The sequence below is a fragment of the Pteropus alecto genome, unplaced genomic scaffold (genome assembly GCF_000325575.1).
Source record: "Pteropus alecto unplaced genomic scaffold, ASM32557v1 scaffold76, whole genome shotgun sequence".
NCBI classification, from domain to species: Eukaryota; Metazoa; Chordata; class Mammalia; order Chiroptera; family Pteropodidae; genus Pteropus; species Pteropus alecto.
In genome coordinates, this window is record NW_006443138.1 from 19,257,109 (window position 1) to 19,275,924 (window position 18,816).

Consider the following 18,816-nt stretch of genomic DNA (forward strand, 5'->3'; position numbering starts at 1 on the left):
ACATATATGCATATATTTTATTTCTATTTCAATTGAATGCATGGATTTCAGGCATCCTTAGCTGCTAAACCAGAGCCATCACAGCCAAGACATCCTAGTTCCATTATACTGAACAATAATGAAGTACTGGATGAATCTGTTGTATTAAATAGTATGCTGATGACTCGCCACCTTTTGTTTGGGAACGTTTATTCCTTTGGAAGAGTGAAATATGCTTTAAAGAAAAAAATGAAAAAAAAGTTTTTAAATTCTGAGAAGGGAAACAACTTTTTCAGATAATCTCTAAGAGAAATTTGCCTAATATTTTATATTCTGGACTTACATCAACATTAAAAATCTGAAGGTACCATCTCTTCTAAATAACAATTCCTATAACTGACTATCACAGATACCTTATGGAAAAGAACAAATGCAAAACAACTTCTAGAGTTTATTCTAACATAAACAAAAGATGTTTTCTAGATGAAAAATCAAAAAGTTAGTTTTAATTTTATTTGATTGGCTATTCATCCCTTAATTCCAATTTCAGCTAAATGATTTAGTCTTTAAAATGTTATTTAAGTCATAAACACTTGAAAAATACTAACTTTAACATAGGGAAATGTCAATTACATTCTATTTATTCAGAAGAAAAACTCTCAATAAAGTATTACATAACTAAATCAGTTGCACTTAAGACTTTGCTGTTTTAAATATTACTGAATGATTTAAAATAAAAATATTATTCAGAGCATAGTACGAGTAATTCCAGACTGCACACAGAAAGAAACAAAAGATTAAGAAGCTAGATTGTCTGATATTAGCTTTTTTTTTCTCCTCTGAAATTGAATAGCTGTGGGTTAAATAAAATAATAGTTTGTGACATGATTCAATGCATACAAATCATAATTAAAAAGTCTTCTATCAGTATTAGTTACAGTTGCCCCAATGTTTAGAAGACTATCACAAATAAGAATACTATTCTTATCTTAAGCATTTGTTTGTTTTAAATTTCATGTAAATTATGTATAAAACTGAAGAAAGAGTTTTATGCTAGCTGAAATTATTAAATAAGAATGGTATTATCAGAAAAAATGTTTGGTACTACTTTTAGAATGGGGCATACTCCATGGGATATTAGACAAGATTCTACCTGGAGATTAGCTCCCTTGAGTTATTGAATCTGAACTTGCTTTTAATTATTAAACACTACAATCTAAAGAGATCTTTACCATTAAAACAGAGCTTTCACATATGTTTATTTCTATGACTGAGTAAATTAGTCAGGCAACCCCTCTGTGAATGAGAATGGATCTCTGGAATGGCTTTCAAGTCAAGTCAGTAAATAACTTAATTTAGTATAAAATACTGTTTACCTTCGAGGACAAACTTGGTTTACTAGATTCAAATCTTTTTACTTGTTGTGATTTATATTTCTACAACATTTCAGTCTAGCATAAATCAAAGCCTGAAAAATACTCAGTTCTATTAAGTGTGCTTCTTCAATTAGAGGCGTTAGTTTACAGTCTTGACATATGAAGAAAAAAAATTAAAAGGCTAGACTGATGAACTAGGAAGAACACTGAAAAGAGAATCAGAAAAACCATGTTCTCATCCTTTCTCAGCCACTTGATAGCCATCTGTCCTAGGACAAAACAGTTAATTGCTTTGAACTTCATATATTTCATTCACATGTCTTACTGTCTAAATAGCAAATGAGATAAAATGTAGAAAAATACTCTGGAATGGAAGACTTTATGCATGCAAATTTCATTCATATTCTGTCTATCTTGCAGTTAATTCAGGAAGATGTTCTTGAAAATGGAAATGACAAAAATGAAAAGGAAGAAGTTATAAAGAGAAAAATTCCTTACATTCTGAAACGACAGCTATATGAGAATAAACCCAGAAGACCTTACATACTCAAAAGAGGTTCTTACTACTACTGAGAGAATATTTGTTTACATGTGATTGTGACTTATCATTCTTTAATTAAATATCAAATTATATTTGTGTGGAAATGTGACAAAACAGAATTATTTTGTCTCTGCTACATTGTGGTTTATTGGATGTGATTTTTCTGCATTAATATAAATTGGGCTAAATGTTTTCAAATAAATCTAGATCTTGAGCATGATGTGTTGTGTATAATTGGAGTAGATATTTATGAGGTCACATATAGAACGTTTTGTAATTTTACAAAGAACTTAATGAGTTGTTTAAACAGTCAAAATATTTGACATTTTAAATTAAATTGTAAGAGACTATAACAGAGTCCTATGGCAAAATCTAGCCTGCATATCATTAATGCAACACTGTAACATTACTTCTTTTATTATTTGACTGGCATTTTTTAATTGGAAGAAATGCATGCTCTTTTCCAAGACTCACTCCTTAATCTCAGCTATGTGGAGGTAAAAATAGAATTATCTTAAAAGAATGATTAATGAACAAGTGATAATAATGCCTTTTAATGAATGATTTTTGACTGAATTTGTTTTTCTGTTAAATAAACTTAATAGCTAATAAAAAGACAAGCCATCAGAACCACGTTTCTCTGCAAATTTACTTCCATTAGAAGAGTTACCCTTTATTGACTTTTGTCCCCCTCACACTCTGTTTAGTAAATGATAGCTTTGGTTTTAACTTCACTGAGGAATATGTGCAACTAATATTTTTCCCAATTGGGAGGAAACTTTTGAAGCAAAAAGAATACTTGAAATAATCCCTCAAATATTTTGTTTAAGATCATACTTAAGGTGGGGTGGTCTCATAAGCTCTCACAGCCTGTACATCCCACCGTTAATAGTGGCATCTTAGATTCTCATTCTTATAGGGGTCTAAGAAGACCTCTCCTCACAGGGCTACCGCCTAGTCCACAGTCATCTATGAAAGAAAATATCAGGTTATGAGTTGTTCTGGAATTAAGGAGCTTTCAGAACTCCATGTCCTTTTGATGAGATTGCTCCTCCCTTGGGCTAAACCCCACTCAGTAGCATTTAAGAGCGGCCCACTGATCTCTGAGTTTTTCTGGTAAAACTATCCCTTCCGACAACCACCACCCCACTGTCTTTCAGTATCTTATGAACTTCAACATTAAAAAGTGCCCAAAGCTGTGATCCTATGAGGGAAACTATTTTATAGGGATTAATTAGGAGTACATACTCCAGGGTCAGAATGCCCAGATTTAGTTCCACTATCACTAGTAACCTTGGATAACTTATGTAAACTCTATTTCCTCAACCACAAAAATGTGGAAAATAATGAGGTTTGGAGGAGAATAAAATAATATGTAAAATGTTTAAAATGGTGTCTGGAACATATTAATAACAAATTTGATAGTTCTGGACACTTTCATACCATTTTTTCTTTCTCATTCAAAAAGTACTACAGAGCGTGATACGATTTCACATATTAATCCATTGTGTTTTGAACAACTACTTATCTCTGAATTACTTATTTCATTCATTATCCTTGAGGACTTCCACATACCTGTGCAAAATACATTCGATAATCTTCCTTCTCAGTTTCTGAAAGCTTCACTTCCAACTATGAACATTTTATTGATTTCATCTCATCCAGTCACTTCCATGGTCATACCATAGAATTTTTCACTACCAATAAATTAAATCTCTTTAAAATCTCAATTTTAAGCATGGTACTCTTTAAACATTATCTTTTCTTTCCAGTTCATATAATCTAGCACTCTCACTCCAACATTTATCATCTTGTCTAATCTATTGTCCTCACTTCTTTTTACTCCTCACTTTCTACTCATGCCCTCGCTTTGCTTTTTACTTGGCCTAGAGTCTGTAGTTCAAAAATAAAATCACTCCTTTGTGACCCTCAACTCCCTGCCCTATCTTATGTGAGCCCGTGAAAACATCTTTAAGCTGAAATCTTCCTGATTCTGACCTCAGCTGAGAAGCCGAACATAGCTGGAAAAAAGCACCCAAACTTGCTGAAGAGTCACACTTAACATTTGTTATCAGAAATCCCAAGTGGGCTCTTAGCATATAGTCCAGCACTCTTACTACATTTGCCTAATAAATTTGCCTCTAATTTTCACTAATGGCTGTTTTATACCTTCTCTTCTTTGAATTGCAATGTTCGTCATTCTCCTTACTTCCATCAGGGGACTTTGTAATTACTTCACTAAAAATTAAAAAATAAATAAATAAAAAGAAAATTATATCTTTTTCCTACCTCCAAATCTAACACTCACCCTTACAGTTATCCCCCACTCTTTCATTTCAATAAAGAAATTGTCTCTTCACTTCTGAAGCTTACTCCTTCACTTCCCCATCTCAGTAAATGGTCCCACACCCTGCTCAGGCTAAAAATGTAATAGTCATTCTTAACTTCTCTCTTTTCATTTGCCATTTCATTAATTAAGAACACTTGCTGGCTTCGCATTCAAAATACACCTCAAGTCCATCTACTTCTTGCCACTTCTACCACTATTTCCCTAAGCCACAAGTTCTCTTTCTGGAACTATGGCAATTTCTTCCTAGCTGTTCCTTGTAATATTGTTTTCATCCATCTACATTCATATAGCAGAATACAATTTAAATTTTTTAAAATTATATTATGCCAGAAATTCCTTCTCAAAATCCTACAATGTCTTTTCCACTGCACTTCAAATAAAACCCAAATTCTGTCTTAGAAGGCCTTAAGGCGATCTGACATTTGCCTATTTCTCAATTTAATTTTATTCATTCTCCTCCAGTTACACTGGGCTTTTTGATATTCCTTTAACATATATGCAGCTTATTTTTGCTCCATAGGCTTTACAGTTGCTGAAAGTTCTTTTCTGGAAAGCTCTTCTGGCAGAAAATCCTTTTTCCTCAGCATACAGGTCATCCAGTTATAGACTGCATTTCCAGCCTTTCCTGTTACTAGGAATGACTAAGTTGGAGCTAATAGGATACTGAGGAGAAAAACTGTACAATGTGTGGCTCCTCTATAACTAAAGAGAAAGCGTATTCTCTGAATTTTGACTTTTTCCTCAATTTTTGACTTGAATTTGAATTTATTTTAACCATACAAATGGATACCATTCTCTGAGGATGGCACTGATTAGTGGAGCTTAAGGCTTTTAGCTACTTTGTGAAGCAGAGCCACTTCACCATCCTGGACCAACCAGACTGTTACTTGAAAGAAAAATGCATTTCTAACTTATTCAGGACACTGCACTTTTCAGTCTCATTGATATAAGATCTCAACCATTATTTTAATTGTTACCATGTTCTCTAGGCCTTTTCATGGTTTATTTCTTCACATCATTTAGGTATCTGCACATGTATGTACAATGAGGACTTTTCTTAACATCCTATCTTAAATAACATTTATTCCCGAATCTATATCTCTATTTAATTTACTTATATTTCTTCACATTTCAAAAAGAAATTCAGTCACTGACAGCCATTATCTAGGAGCTGGCCTGGAACCAGTGGCTGAACCATGATGTTCTCCTGTTAAACATAAACAATTTCATAGACCTAAAACTTCAGACAGGGTCTTTCTAATCGTGGTGGCAAAAGACAATAAATAAGATCACTTAATCATTTCTGAGCAAAACAAAAGCAAGAACACTGCAAAACACGAAAGGTGATCAAACATACTCCTTCCCCACATAACTTGAATGACTGCTTCTTCTTTTCTAACTATTGCTTTAACTCTGATCCATTCTTCTACCTCCTGGATAAAAACTTACTGTAATATCCAATCTTAGAATTGCCCACGCTGACTTAAAACACCTAAGCCAGAGCAAAACTACACTTCTGGAATATTCTCCAAATCATCTAACACAAGCCAAAATTCAGTATTAAGCCTCTACTTGTACTGTACTATTGAGAGGCCCCATGACTTCCCACAGATGAGATCTCCAGTCCCACTAACCCTGACTTTGTGTAAGTATATTCCTGGTGGTCTTTGGCTGGTGGGCATCAGCATAGCACAGAGCATAACCTGAAATTGCATAGACATTTATTTGTTTAATTGTTTATAATCTATCACCCTCCACTAGAATGTGTTAGCTCTTAAGGACAAAGATTTTATCTTTCTCATTCATTGTTTTATTCCCAAGGTTTCACAAGAGGCCTGGTAATTGTCAGTAAGGATTTGTTTCATAAACAAATAAATTAACAGCAGAAGAACTTTCTCTCTTATAATAAAAAGTACTGTTATTAGTGAGGTGAGATTTGAACTCCAGTGTTGCCCCAGCAGCATGGCGGGGAGGGAAGAGGGCAACAATGCAGAAGTGCAATTCGTATTTTTCCTTGGTTCTTCTTTGCTGACGCAACAAAGAGTTACAGGTCAGTGGGATTTATAAAAAGTAAGATTTATTAAAGTATACTTTAGAAGGAGATGGGCCATGCTAAAGAAGGCTGCAGTCCTGTGGAATTTGGGAGGTGAAAAGATAAAAGAGAAGATCAGGGTCTCAATGAAGAGGGCTGTAACCACGCAGAAGTGGGAAAGTCTGTTTTATTTGGGGAACACGATGGGTGGTTTCAAATGCATTCCTAGATGATTGGCATGCGAGGTCATTTGGATTGACACTTGGCTGCTACGTAACTCTTTGCCTAGTGTGCATGTGCGTACCTAGAGTTCAGTCTATTATAATTAGATTCATGAACTTCAGGGCATAAATCATTACTGCCTTTCTTAAGTTATATGCCATCATGGGATATTTGGGGGCGGCCTGTCTTGGGTCCCAACAATAGTATCACCTATATTTGGAATCTAAAAGCAAAATTTGATCTCATAGACGCAGAGAGTAGAAGAGTGGTTGCCAGAGAATGGGGAATGGGGCAAATAGGGAGACACTGAAAAAGGTACAAACTTTCAGTTATAAGATGAATAAAGTTTGAAGAGCTAATGTGTAACATGGTAAATATAGTTTATAACACTGTACCTTATAATTAAAATTGGCTAAAAAGATGGAACTTAAAAAGTCTCACACACACAAAAAAAAAGAAAGGAAAAGAAAGAAAAGAAATGTGAATGTGTGAGGCGATAGACATGTTAATTATCTCAATGGGGGAAAATCCTTTTACATTGTATATGCATATCAAATCATTTTGTAACTTTATCTTTTAATTTTGTCAATTTTAGATCAAGAAAGCTGAAAATAATAGTAAATCCAATCCTTACACCTTCAGCCTTCATTTATTTGGATTCTTAATGTTTCTATTCAAGCATAGATTTTATTATAAATTAGATTGAGAATTGTTATAAATTAGATTGAGAATTGTTATTATAAATTAGATTGAGAATTGTTTCATATCATATGAAATATCTGTTTCAAATATCCACTTTAAAATCAATAATGTTTACATTATACTTTACAAAATTAGAAGTCCAATTATGTTTCTGGGATTTTATTTGTATGTTGTTATTGTAAATTTATATTTACAATATTATATAAAGAATACAATGTTATGTGAAAATATACAGTACTATTTAAAAGTAGATATTACTAATTCTATTTTACAGATAAGAAAATTCAGTCTCAGGGGAGATAAATGACTTGCCCAGTTTTGAAGTGGGTGTAAGTGACAGAATCAGGATTTGAATTCAAATGTGTTTAACTCTATAGCCTGTGACCTAATCGTTCTATTCCTGTATGTCTCAGTAAGACTACATCATTGAAAACATATTTGAGTTTTAGATAGTGAGATTCCATATTTGAAATTTTATATGAATAATGGCTAAACAATATTTCACTATAATCTTTTGGTGGTGAAGAAATGAACATAATATTCCTGAATATGTAATTTCCAATTTTGTGTTAACATGTTTATTATACAACTTCTCAAATAAAACATTTCAATACATTCTAATCCTTTTATCATATAAATAGCAGTAATTGAATGAAGAATTATTTGAAGACTTTTACATTGCCTTTTCAAATATGTTTGTTACATTATGCATAAATATTTCTTTTGCTGTTTTCTCTAAATAAGTTTGTTTTCTGCGCAAACTGTAATCATTAAATTGCCATAATGAAATGTCAACAAAATTCTATTTCATATTTTTATATTTGTACTATAAGTATGTAAATTTTTTTACCTTTTTTAAAAATGAAAAGTTTAGTTATTATCTACTCCCATTTATCTGCATGTGGAAAAACCTAATTCAGCTTTTTAATTTAATGCCAAAAAATGAGGATCTTGAGAATTAAAAAAACATCTATTTTCTCCAAATGTGAGCGCTTTTGTTTCGTTAAAAATAACATAAAAATTAAACTGTTTGAGCCTTTACCAACCTTTTATTATTTACAGAACACAATGATTAATATTATAAAACAAATCTCTTTCAAAATCTTGTATTTACTTTAAAAATATATTAAGAAGGTTTTCAAAAATTTCATACTATTACTTGTCTTTTATCTCTTGTTAACATGGACATTGCAAATAAACAAATCTGATTCTTCTCAGACTAGATCACTGCAGAATACACAACATTCATAAAGACCAGGGCTATTGCTAGGCTAAGTTAGGAAAAGGTGCCACTTCCTCCCAGTGGACACAGCTTTGTGCCCAGGTATAAGACCAGAACACCGTCAGCCCTGTGTCTGGCCGCCCTCTCTTCTGGACATCCTTGTGTAGGAAATATCTTCTCCATATGTAGACATTGGCCTGATGATTAAAGGACTGCTTGTCAATTCAAACATAAACTGGATACTAATTTGAGTCTTAATTTATACTAACACAGAAAAGAAGGCTTCTTTAAAAAGTATTCGATTTAGTGTTTCATAAATATTAACTTACAATTAATTGGCTAAAATGACAAATTAGATTTTAAGAAACTTAATTCCAAGTTTATCACTATGCTATAACTATTTTGGAAAGTTAGAATTAATTCTGGACAAAATTGCAAATAAATAATTTTCTCTTACATACTTTACCACGTATTTTTCATCATTTTTTCCATCTCTGGGTAACAACTTTATAATGAGGCTCTTGGATCTTTTTATTCTCCCTTAGTAAGTTTAACATGATTTTAATTTCTTCCTTTTGGAATCAAATCTTAACTTTTAAGATGGAATCTCTTATTTTGAAATCATTCATAGCACTTGCAGAAATATTAAAACAGATTAGCCTCATTTACTCATTAAGTCAATAAATATTTCCTGAGCTTACACCAGGTGTTAGGGATTTCACTGTGGATAAAGCTGTGAATGGGACCTACTGGATTCTCTCCACCAGGAGCTTACAAGCTCTACTGCAAAATCCTTCTTCTCTGACCTTTCATGTTCTGTTTTTTCTCATCTTGCACTTATCCAGCATCATAAAGCCTCTGATGAACAGTTCCCTCCGAAACAGCTTCTCTTCCTGTTGAAGAAGGATGTGTGTGCTGGTAAATTACCACGTTCTCTTTGGTTAGCTGGAGAGTAAAGGGATCTGTGACCACCCCTATACAATATAGTTAACTTCTCAGACATACTGAGGTACTGAGTAGTGAAAAGGGCCACAGAATTAATGTTTTACAGAACTGGGTACAGAAACAAGGTCTATTTATTCTCTATGTAAGCTTTTCATGAAAAAAGACTTCTTCCCTGGGGCAAGTAAAGCTGGTTCATTACAAATATCGAATTAGTCAGCTAGGTTGCATTTACTTAAAAATGGAGGACAGAAATTTCTAGTTTGAGCAGGGAATTTGAACTCTAATAGAACTTGCTATTACTGCGGACCACAGACTATTTGACCAGTATTTCTCAAATGAAGGTCGATTTCTTCATCCTAGTTAAAAATACAGATTCTATGATTCTATAGCAGATTTAGTAAATCAGTCAGTCTCTGAGAGTGAAGCTCGATATTTTCATTTTTATTAAGCTATGCAGGTGATTTGAATACCCAGTCTAATTTGAGAAACACTTTGCTATTAGCCCTTTTTAGAGATTTATTTTCCACCTGATAATCTATGTTTGGTTTAAATAGATTTACTTCATATTGTTAGCTTCAAAAAAAAAATCAGTATTAACTTAAGAAAACATGAAAAAAATTCAAGCTGTACTAAAATTTCCTAGTCTTTTTCATATGGCTATAAAAGATATATGGAAAAGTATTATAAATCTTAAAATCACTAAATAAAATTTTATTATGTCGATCCCTACTACCACTCATGGATGTAAATATGTTGAGGAGAAAATGGGGGGACACTATTGTATTTTAACTTCTCTGCCATGATTTTCTACTCTATAAACCTTCCATCCCATACTGAGATGCGAAGTTTGGTAGGATGCCACATGTGGGACAAAATTACATTCTGTTAACTGATTTTTTGAATCAACTATTCGAATGAATGTTGAATGATTGTCGATGGTATAGAAGTATACTTGAAGTTAGGGGAACTTGATGTAATGAAACATTTAGACATTTATTTCACAGGGTCGGAATAGTACATGGATTTAAAATTGTGTACATGGATAAAACTTAAAACTATAATGAAAATGAGCCTGAACTTGCCTTCTGTTCTGAATTTAAGTATAAAAACATACGTGAACAAGCCACATGGTCTCTAGCATGGCATACAGAAATATGTAGGATATGGTCTATCTCTCTGGCTTCAGCTTCCTTCATTTTCACTCTGAGTTTTTAAGCAAGGTTTTTTCTTGTGCTTTCTGCTCCTCACCTTTTCTTATGCCATGTCTTCTATGTAGAAATTACTTCTACCTTTGTCCAATTGATTGTGTCCCATTCTTTTTGAAACTAAGATGAAATGCCACTTCTTGAAAGCATTTCTATCCTACCAACTCAACACCCAAAACTCAGTTATGTCCCCTCTCTGTTTCTTCTCCAGACTGCTATAATAAATTGTCTTTGTCCCTGTTAGCACATTCACAGTGTGGTATAATAACAGGCTGCATGCTTCTATGAAAATAAGTTCAAAATTCATTAAGTTAGATATTGTCTTGTTCCTCTCTATATCCCTTCACAGTACCTTGCACATAGTATATGCTCATGAGATGTTCGTTGAATGAAGCTCATTGCTTAGCTGAGGTAGGTGATGATTGCAGCCTTTCGCTCTCACCCTACTTCTATGTGAATAACCCTCTAGAAAGATGCCCACTAGAAAGAACCAGATCTATCCCCTTTGTAGACTTAATTATAAGACACCCAGTAAATACAAGGATTCTACTTATAGCAGTTCTCAGGTTCTTATTTCAATGGCCTCTGAGCTCTCTCAAAATTTGGAACACTATCAGCATCTTAATGAGCTGGTAGCTTTAGGGATTCATTTATTCAGCTCAGTGTGTGATCAGTGGCATACAAAGTGAAGTCCTCAAGACAGTACAGCCCTAGCTCTCTGCAATGCATCCAGGAGGCATCCAAAGCTTAATATCTTTTTATAAAACCTAGCTACCCTGGTCAACAAATTGATTCCATCCACTGGGCATTGTTGACCAGGACCAGCAAAAACTGGTTTTTCTCTGATTAAGAACAAGGGCCTAAATGCAATTAGGTTTTCTGTGACAGAAAATCTTTCAGTGCTTTGAAGCATTTCACAAATGATGACATCTGACTTTGACCTTGTTCCAATTTAAATTCCTTCAGACTTTTATAAGGCATTCAGTGTATGGATTTTTATTTTAGAAGAAGAATTCAGATAAAGACTGAAATACTGTCCATTGGAAATATGTGCAAATAATCTAAATAAGAGTTTTTGAGTGTTCTTAGCAAGGTCCTGGGGAAAATTTACATGAGGGAAATTAAGCCATTTCTTGCAATCATATTATTGGGAACTTTTAAAAGAAGGTTGTGAAGTTACATTACGTACAGCTGCATTTACCATGACACAGCCTAATGGACGACAAGGCAGCTGACATTTACAAGAAGAGGCTTCATGTCCTTGGCTTTAAATTCAATGAGTGTTAAAACACTCTCAGTGTAGTGCTTGTAAAGCTAAAATTCCTGCTTACTTAAGAACTTACCACTCTCTAGTAGATAGAAGCCTGCTGTTTAACTGTCTTCAAGGAAGCAATCTGATTCACTTGCTGTCCCTCACCAATTTTTAATCAAGAAAAAGCTGCATATAGACAGAGCAGTTTAGAGATGTTCGATTTATTTCTTCCTGAAATGTCTTCCTAATATCTAAAATGTGCCAAAATGAAACTGAGTAAAAAATTGCCAAGATATTTTCATGAAATCTCTAAGAAGCAGTCACAAAGACCCAAGAGTAAGTTCCAAGGCCACATTAGCTTTCTGAGAACCCAATTCTTTTGGGTTTTAAGACAAAATTTTGTTTCATTTTCTGAATTTTTTTCCCAAGAATTCTGATCCCCATTTTACCAAGATAGAAGTATAGTTTTTAAAATTAAATAATTTATTCTTTTAATTACAAATATTTCTTGAGTACATATTCTTTGAGGCACTGTGCATACCATTGGAAAGACTTAGTTAAAGACATACTTCCTATTGTATGCAATATATTTCTAAATCACATACTTTGTCCATGTGACTAAATTTTGATCCCTGGGATATAAGACTTGTTAACACAGTAGCTTCCTAGTATTTCCCTGAACAAACACTATAATAAATTTTTTTGTATCTTGATTTGATCTTTTCTTCATTCTGCCTCCTGGAACACTACGTTTTGGACTTTAATGTCTAGAGAAACATACTAGATGTGGCACAACAATGACCCGAAAGGAATTCAAGTCCCTGAGAAGTAGAGCCAATCATGTACTTCTGGATTTTTACCTGAAAAAGAAATAAATGTTTATGTTTTGTTGAGCTGCTGGTAATTTTAATGATTTCTGTTACTGCAGATAAAATCAATAATGATCAAATCATTCTAACCTCCTTTACCTTATAAATCCTTTGTGGTATAAACCAGAAATTATTTCTATAGAAAACACTCCCTAATAAGGACCAACAAAATCAACTAAAATCTAAAGTAATAAAAATTATCCATCATGCAGAAGAGAGAGAAAATATGAGAGAAGTTAATAAACAAAGAATATTGAAAAAATGGAGAACTTAAATGTTTGAAGAGAGTCCCAAAAACTTACAAAAAGTTGAGTGATTTCCGAGCAGGATAAAAACAAAAAAAGAATCTAGACAATTACTTGTGAGACTTCAGAGCACAAAGAGAAGGTCTTAGAGGTAGTAAACCATTCCTACCTACACAAAATCAAAATACCTAAAAAAAAAAATGGCAAATAGTCTGAACTGAATTCTGATAGAAGTTAGAAGATAGTGAATAATATCTTCAATGAAGCAAAATAAATAATCCTCAACTTCACTACCTATGTCCAATAATAGAAACTTTCAAGAGCAAGTGTGAATCAATTTATTTGATTTAGAGATTTCGATTTCTTGAAAACAATTTTAGAAAGACAATAACCCCATAAAAAAGATCTGAGATTCAAGAAGGAATGGTGAGTAGAGATATTAGTAAATATGAAGGTAAATCAAACCGCCAACTAAAATTACTAATGGTCTGAATGTAAAATTAAAAGCATACTTACTTTATTCAATTCTTATGTCACTTTGAAACTCAACTTTTTTTTTATTTTTCTCTTTTAGGAGTTTCTCTTCTCTTGTCTTACACAATACCAATCTTGGGCATTTCTATTTTTCTTCCTCAGTTTTATTCATTGTCTCCTTCTCCATTTGCCTTTAAATCTTGGTGCTCTGTTTCTATCTTCGATCTTCATTTCTTTTCATTTTATGTGGTCTTCTTGGGTGTTTTCATCTACTCCTATGATTCTGCTGAGACCTATTATGCTCATGATCCATCTCAGTCCTACGTCTCTAGCCCAGAATGCCTCTAGTACTCTGCAGTTACTGAGGATTTGAGGACTGATCCAGGAAGAGAGAAGACCACTAGAGGGCAGTAATACTCAAATTTATTGGGTGGTGCTTGGTCAGGGTTGCAAAGGAGGGGAAGTCCCTCTCAGAAGAAAACCTTCCAGCCATCACCTCAAAGGGCAAGGAAACCTTAATTAAAAAAAAAAAAAAGACGAAAATTGGAGAGAGTGCCCATGTGTTTAGGTGATGTCACGCAGCAGCAAGGAGGAAACTGGGTCAGAGCGCTCTGAAAGGTAGTAGAAGTTTGAGAGCCAATATACAGGGACCATCTTTGACCCATTTATATAATAGGTTCCAGACCAATGGTTTTAACTGATTATTGGACCTTTCTATCCCAAATATCAAACAATTATCAGCAACACAAAATTTCCCAAACAGACCACACAATCTTTTCCTGAAAAACCTGTTATCACTATTTATTTCTAATGAAATGGCATCATTATAGTGTCAGTTCGCCAGGTTAAAAACCTGGGCCTCATTTTATGTTCTTCTTTCACACTCTGTCAACTCTTTTCAGTTTTGCAATTAGCAAATCCTGTATTTTTCTTGCATTTTTTTTTCTCTCTTCTCTATCCCACTGTCACTACATTTGGGAAAATAAGCTAAAAAACAAATTCATAGAACACGGCAGATTAGCCCTTTCATATATATTATATGAGCCTAATTTTTTTTATATTACTTTGCGCTGTTCCAGGAATGAATCACATTCTCTATGCTTTTAATTCTATTAAGTGTGTCTTTTATCACATGCTCTTAACCCTTATGTATTTGACCCTTATGAGTTACTCTTCATAATTCAACTTAGATTCCACTATTTCCAGATGCCCTTTATTAGCATTACTGTTCTAAATAAGTGGACTTTCTCTGGACACTCATAGCACTCTGTTCACATCTTCTTGATAGTATCTTTCACACTATGAATTTATAAAATGTCTAAGAAAAACCTACCTGGGGTTAGGTCTTCAACATACAATTTTGTGGTGGGGGGAGATACAATTTAACCCATAAACAGTAGGAAACTCACAGTTCAGGAGTTAAAATTGGCTTATATTGAGTTTTATATATGCTTAAAACAACCTTTGATATAACAAATGTGAACTGTCTGACAAGTGGTTGAATACAGGAGAGTGTTTAAGAGATATTGAGCTGGAGGTACAAATTATAAAAAGAATCATTATAATTACATAGGTAATAATTGATGCAAGATACATTGCTGATGTTAATTAGAGAATGATAATAAAGAACTTAAAACTGCATACTGAGCTTTATTGAAGAAAAATGACTAGTATCACATGCATTCATAATACACTTATTCAACTATCTGTAAGAGTACATGGGAAGTACTTATGTGAAGACAGAAACATAAAAAGTATTAATTACGAGGAGCATATTATCTTTTAGAACAAAATAGGAACGTAATACAGACTAAACTTTACCATATTATATTGTCATTCTCTCTCTAATTCCAATAGTAATTTTAAAATTAATTTCCTACACTGTGTGTATATTTCTGTCAGATGACTCATTATAGAGGTGAAGATTTAGAATGAAAGTATTCTGAATGAAAACTTAAAAAAACAACTTTAAGTTAGAGAATTGCTAGAGTTATTCCAAACTAATTGTTTTCTACTAGCCACTGATGACCTTTTCATTTTTTGTTCAGTTTTTCAATTCTATTTTGAGAAATAATCAAATAAGTATACATGCTGAGACCAAAGTCAGAATCTCTATGTATTTATGAACAAAGAACCAACATGTATTTGAACATTTATATGAACTACAAAGAAGCATGAAACTTAAAAAAAAAAAAATCAACTATGATTTGATGCAAGGAGACTATTGCGAATCTTATTTTGCCCTCTTCTCAGGAAACCAGTCTTTGAAAGAAGTACACAGTGTTATTTCGTTCCTTCAGCAAGATGCAAAGATGAAAAGTACCCAGTACATCGCTGTCTACCTCTTTGAAAAGAATCTCTTCAACTATGCTTCAACGTAGGTCATCCCTATGCTTTTGGAAATAGGTGATTTCTGAGAATCATTCTCACTGTAGCTCTTATTGAAGCAATCAGCATGCTGCATTAAACAGAATAGTTTTCAGTAATGATGTAAAACCTGTCGTCTCCATTATTTGTGACTAACAGCTAGAGAAATATCTCCTAGAAGCATCCTGCTTCTGCAGCAAGGTCACATTCATTAACTGATGGAAAGGGATAAAATTATACATTTCCCCGAATGCTCTGGCCCGTGGGTCAGACAGGTTGCCATAAGTATGTAAAGGAAAATATCCTCTGTGATTTTATAAGAGAGTAGAAAAATTTACGCCAATTCAAGAGGGGAGAAAAAAGCTTCTCTCTTTTCTATAGCTCAGTGACAGGAAGTGATGAAATCGCTTAACTTACAATATCAAAAGGAAAATTGAATACAAAGTCTGGCATATTTTGAGGTTTCTTTCTCCAAGAGTAACCCAATAATCAAGAGTAACTCAAATTTTACCTCTAGATTGGGGCAATCTCAAAAATATTAAGTTAGCTGACATTGGCTATATTCATATGGAAGCAAAATATATATGTGAAAATTAAATCATTGTAAATGTATTTTCACCCAAAATTTAAATAGAATAAATTTTCAGTAAAAAAAAAAAAAAAATCAGTTAATGTGGTATAGCAATTTATTTCCTTGGTAGCTAAGTGTTTCTAAAATATTTACATGTATAGCTAGTTCCCCGGAATATTAATAGGTTTTTGTTTTGTTTTGTTTTGTTTTGTTTTTAGGATTCTCTTGTACTGGCCTTGTACGATCATTCCCTGCAAGACATTGCTCAAAAACAATTGTACATGTCCTGGGACTGCTATCACATTATAACCCCAATTTTGATGCCCAGTATAATGCTTCCATGGAAGCATTTATACCTTAAACCCAGATGTGAGATCCAGGAGATACAGCTTGTAAAGTGTAGTTTTTGCAATCTTATAAAGTAATTATGCTGAGGTTTTATGGTGACATGCTTAGGACGTAAGAGGTTTGGAAACACCCACTCTGAGTTCCAAGGACCTGAAGGAGCTCTTCCAGGCTAGGCAGAACATCATAACCAGCCACAAAACTGTCTTCCAGGAGGAACTGGGGACTTGAGGAGCCACTTTCACCAAATATTCGTACAGTCTGAGAACTCTCGAATGCTTTGCTGAGTGTGCCATAAATTCTTTAGGATTTGTTTTTCAGACTGCTCACTTTAGGCAAGCCTCTGACCCATTACTCTGAGAAAATATTTCACCCAAGGTTTGAAAAATGCTCTGATCAACAAAGTTAAACAATTCACCTTACTTTAGGACTCTAAACAGCCCTGATACACTAATATACATTGACTGTCACCGTGAGTAAAATATAATACAGGATTTACTAAACTTATCAAACCAGAGAATTCTCTTCAATGTTATGCTTCTTGACAATGTCCATGTATATATTTTGAGAAATGTCACCTGCATTAACTTAACAGATATTTCTTGAACCCCTAGTATATGCTAGATAAGACTGTAGGTATTAGGAATACAAGAAGAACAAGCTATTCCAGGTCACTGCTTTCTGGAGCTTATTTTCTAGACCTGGGAACAGAGATGATAATAAATAAGGAAGCAAATAAACTAACAATAGAATTTAACTTAGTAAGTAGGTCTATGAAGATAAATAAAACAAGATGATACAGAAAATTATGGGGGCAACTTTAGGTTGTGTAATTAAATCCTCAGAAAGGATATGAAATCTTTGGTTTTGATTTTGATGAATTTCTGTTTTTCTTAGTGAATGTAAACATGAGCAAAGTAAAAAAGTATATTTTTATGTTCAAAAATTTTCCTGGACAATATAACATATAAGCATACATAAAATCTAAATGTACAGCTTTATAAATTATAAAGCAAAAATCTGTATAATCACTACCTAATTGAAGAAAGAGAACACTGCCAGAACTCCAGAATCCTCAGCCATGAACTTCCCCTAAGGGTAATCACTGCCCTGACTCTTTTGGTAATCACTCCCATCTTTTTTGTTATGTTTTTATCACCAAAGTACATTTTGCTAAACCCTATCTGTATCTTAGCTGTGCTTGTCTTATACATGCAATCATGCACAATATACTCTTTTGTGTCTGGCTTCTTTTGCTCCACATTAACTTGTGAGATTTATCCATGTTGTTGGATATGACTATATAGTTCATTTATTTTTATTGCTAAATGGAATTCATCACATATGTTGTCCATTCTCCTTTTGATGGACATTTGGATTGTCTTAATTTCTTTGTTACTACAAGTAATGCTGCTATGAACATTTTTGAAAGTGTTTCTTGGTGCACATGATTACATATTTATCTGGACCAGTGCACATACCTAAGATTGGAATTGCAGTCTCCTAGATTATGCATTTCTTCAATTTTCTATAGAAAGCTAAATTGCTTTCTAAAGATTTTATACCAATTTCTAATCCTATCATCAGTGTATGAAAATTCTTCTACATTATCACTAACACTTTTTGTCAGTCTTTTTAACCTTAGCAACTCTCATACATATACAGTGGTATTGAATTTTGTTTTTAATTTATATTTCATGATGATTGATGAAGTCGAACACTTTTTCATATCTTTACTAGCCATCTATATATCTTCATTTTGACATTTATCACCTAGAAATATAAAAATATAAAATATAAAAATAATAATTAAAAAAGGAAAATCATGATATCTCCATTTGATGCTATAGATGAAATCTGCAAGGTCTTTATGATCGTGTGACAAATACCTTTCATGTTAAGCAAAAAAAATCTGCTACAAAAGGAAGTGATCTGTAAAATGGCAAAACGGTGAGTGAATAAGTGGGGGTGATCACAGTAATCATTACCTACAGAAATGGATTAAATTAGGCATGATTTGCTTTGAAGACTTTTTAAAAATTTAAATGTATGAAAAAATCAGATTTATATGAGAAAGATGGAAAATTGTCTGAGACCTGTAAAGTGAAAAAAGTTGTAG

The 18,816-nt window shown here is 33.2% G+C and overlaps 1 protein-coding gene across 1 annotated transcript in view; it reads left to right on the top strand.

Annotated features, from left to right (window-relative positions):
* NTS (neurotensin) overlaps positions 1–2,110 on the top strand; it is a 9,029-nt gene extending 6,919 nt beyond the window's left edge. Inside the window, exon 4 of the mRNA XM_006923805.1 lies at positions 1,776–2,110. Within this exon, the coding sequence (XP_006923867.1) occupies positions 1,776–1,928 (153 nt within the window). The 3' untranslated portion in view covers positions 1,929–2,110. The remainder of the gene's footprint in view (positions 1–1,775) is intronic.
* Positions 2,111–18,816: the final 16,706 nt, after the last annotated feature.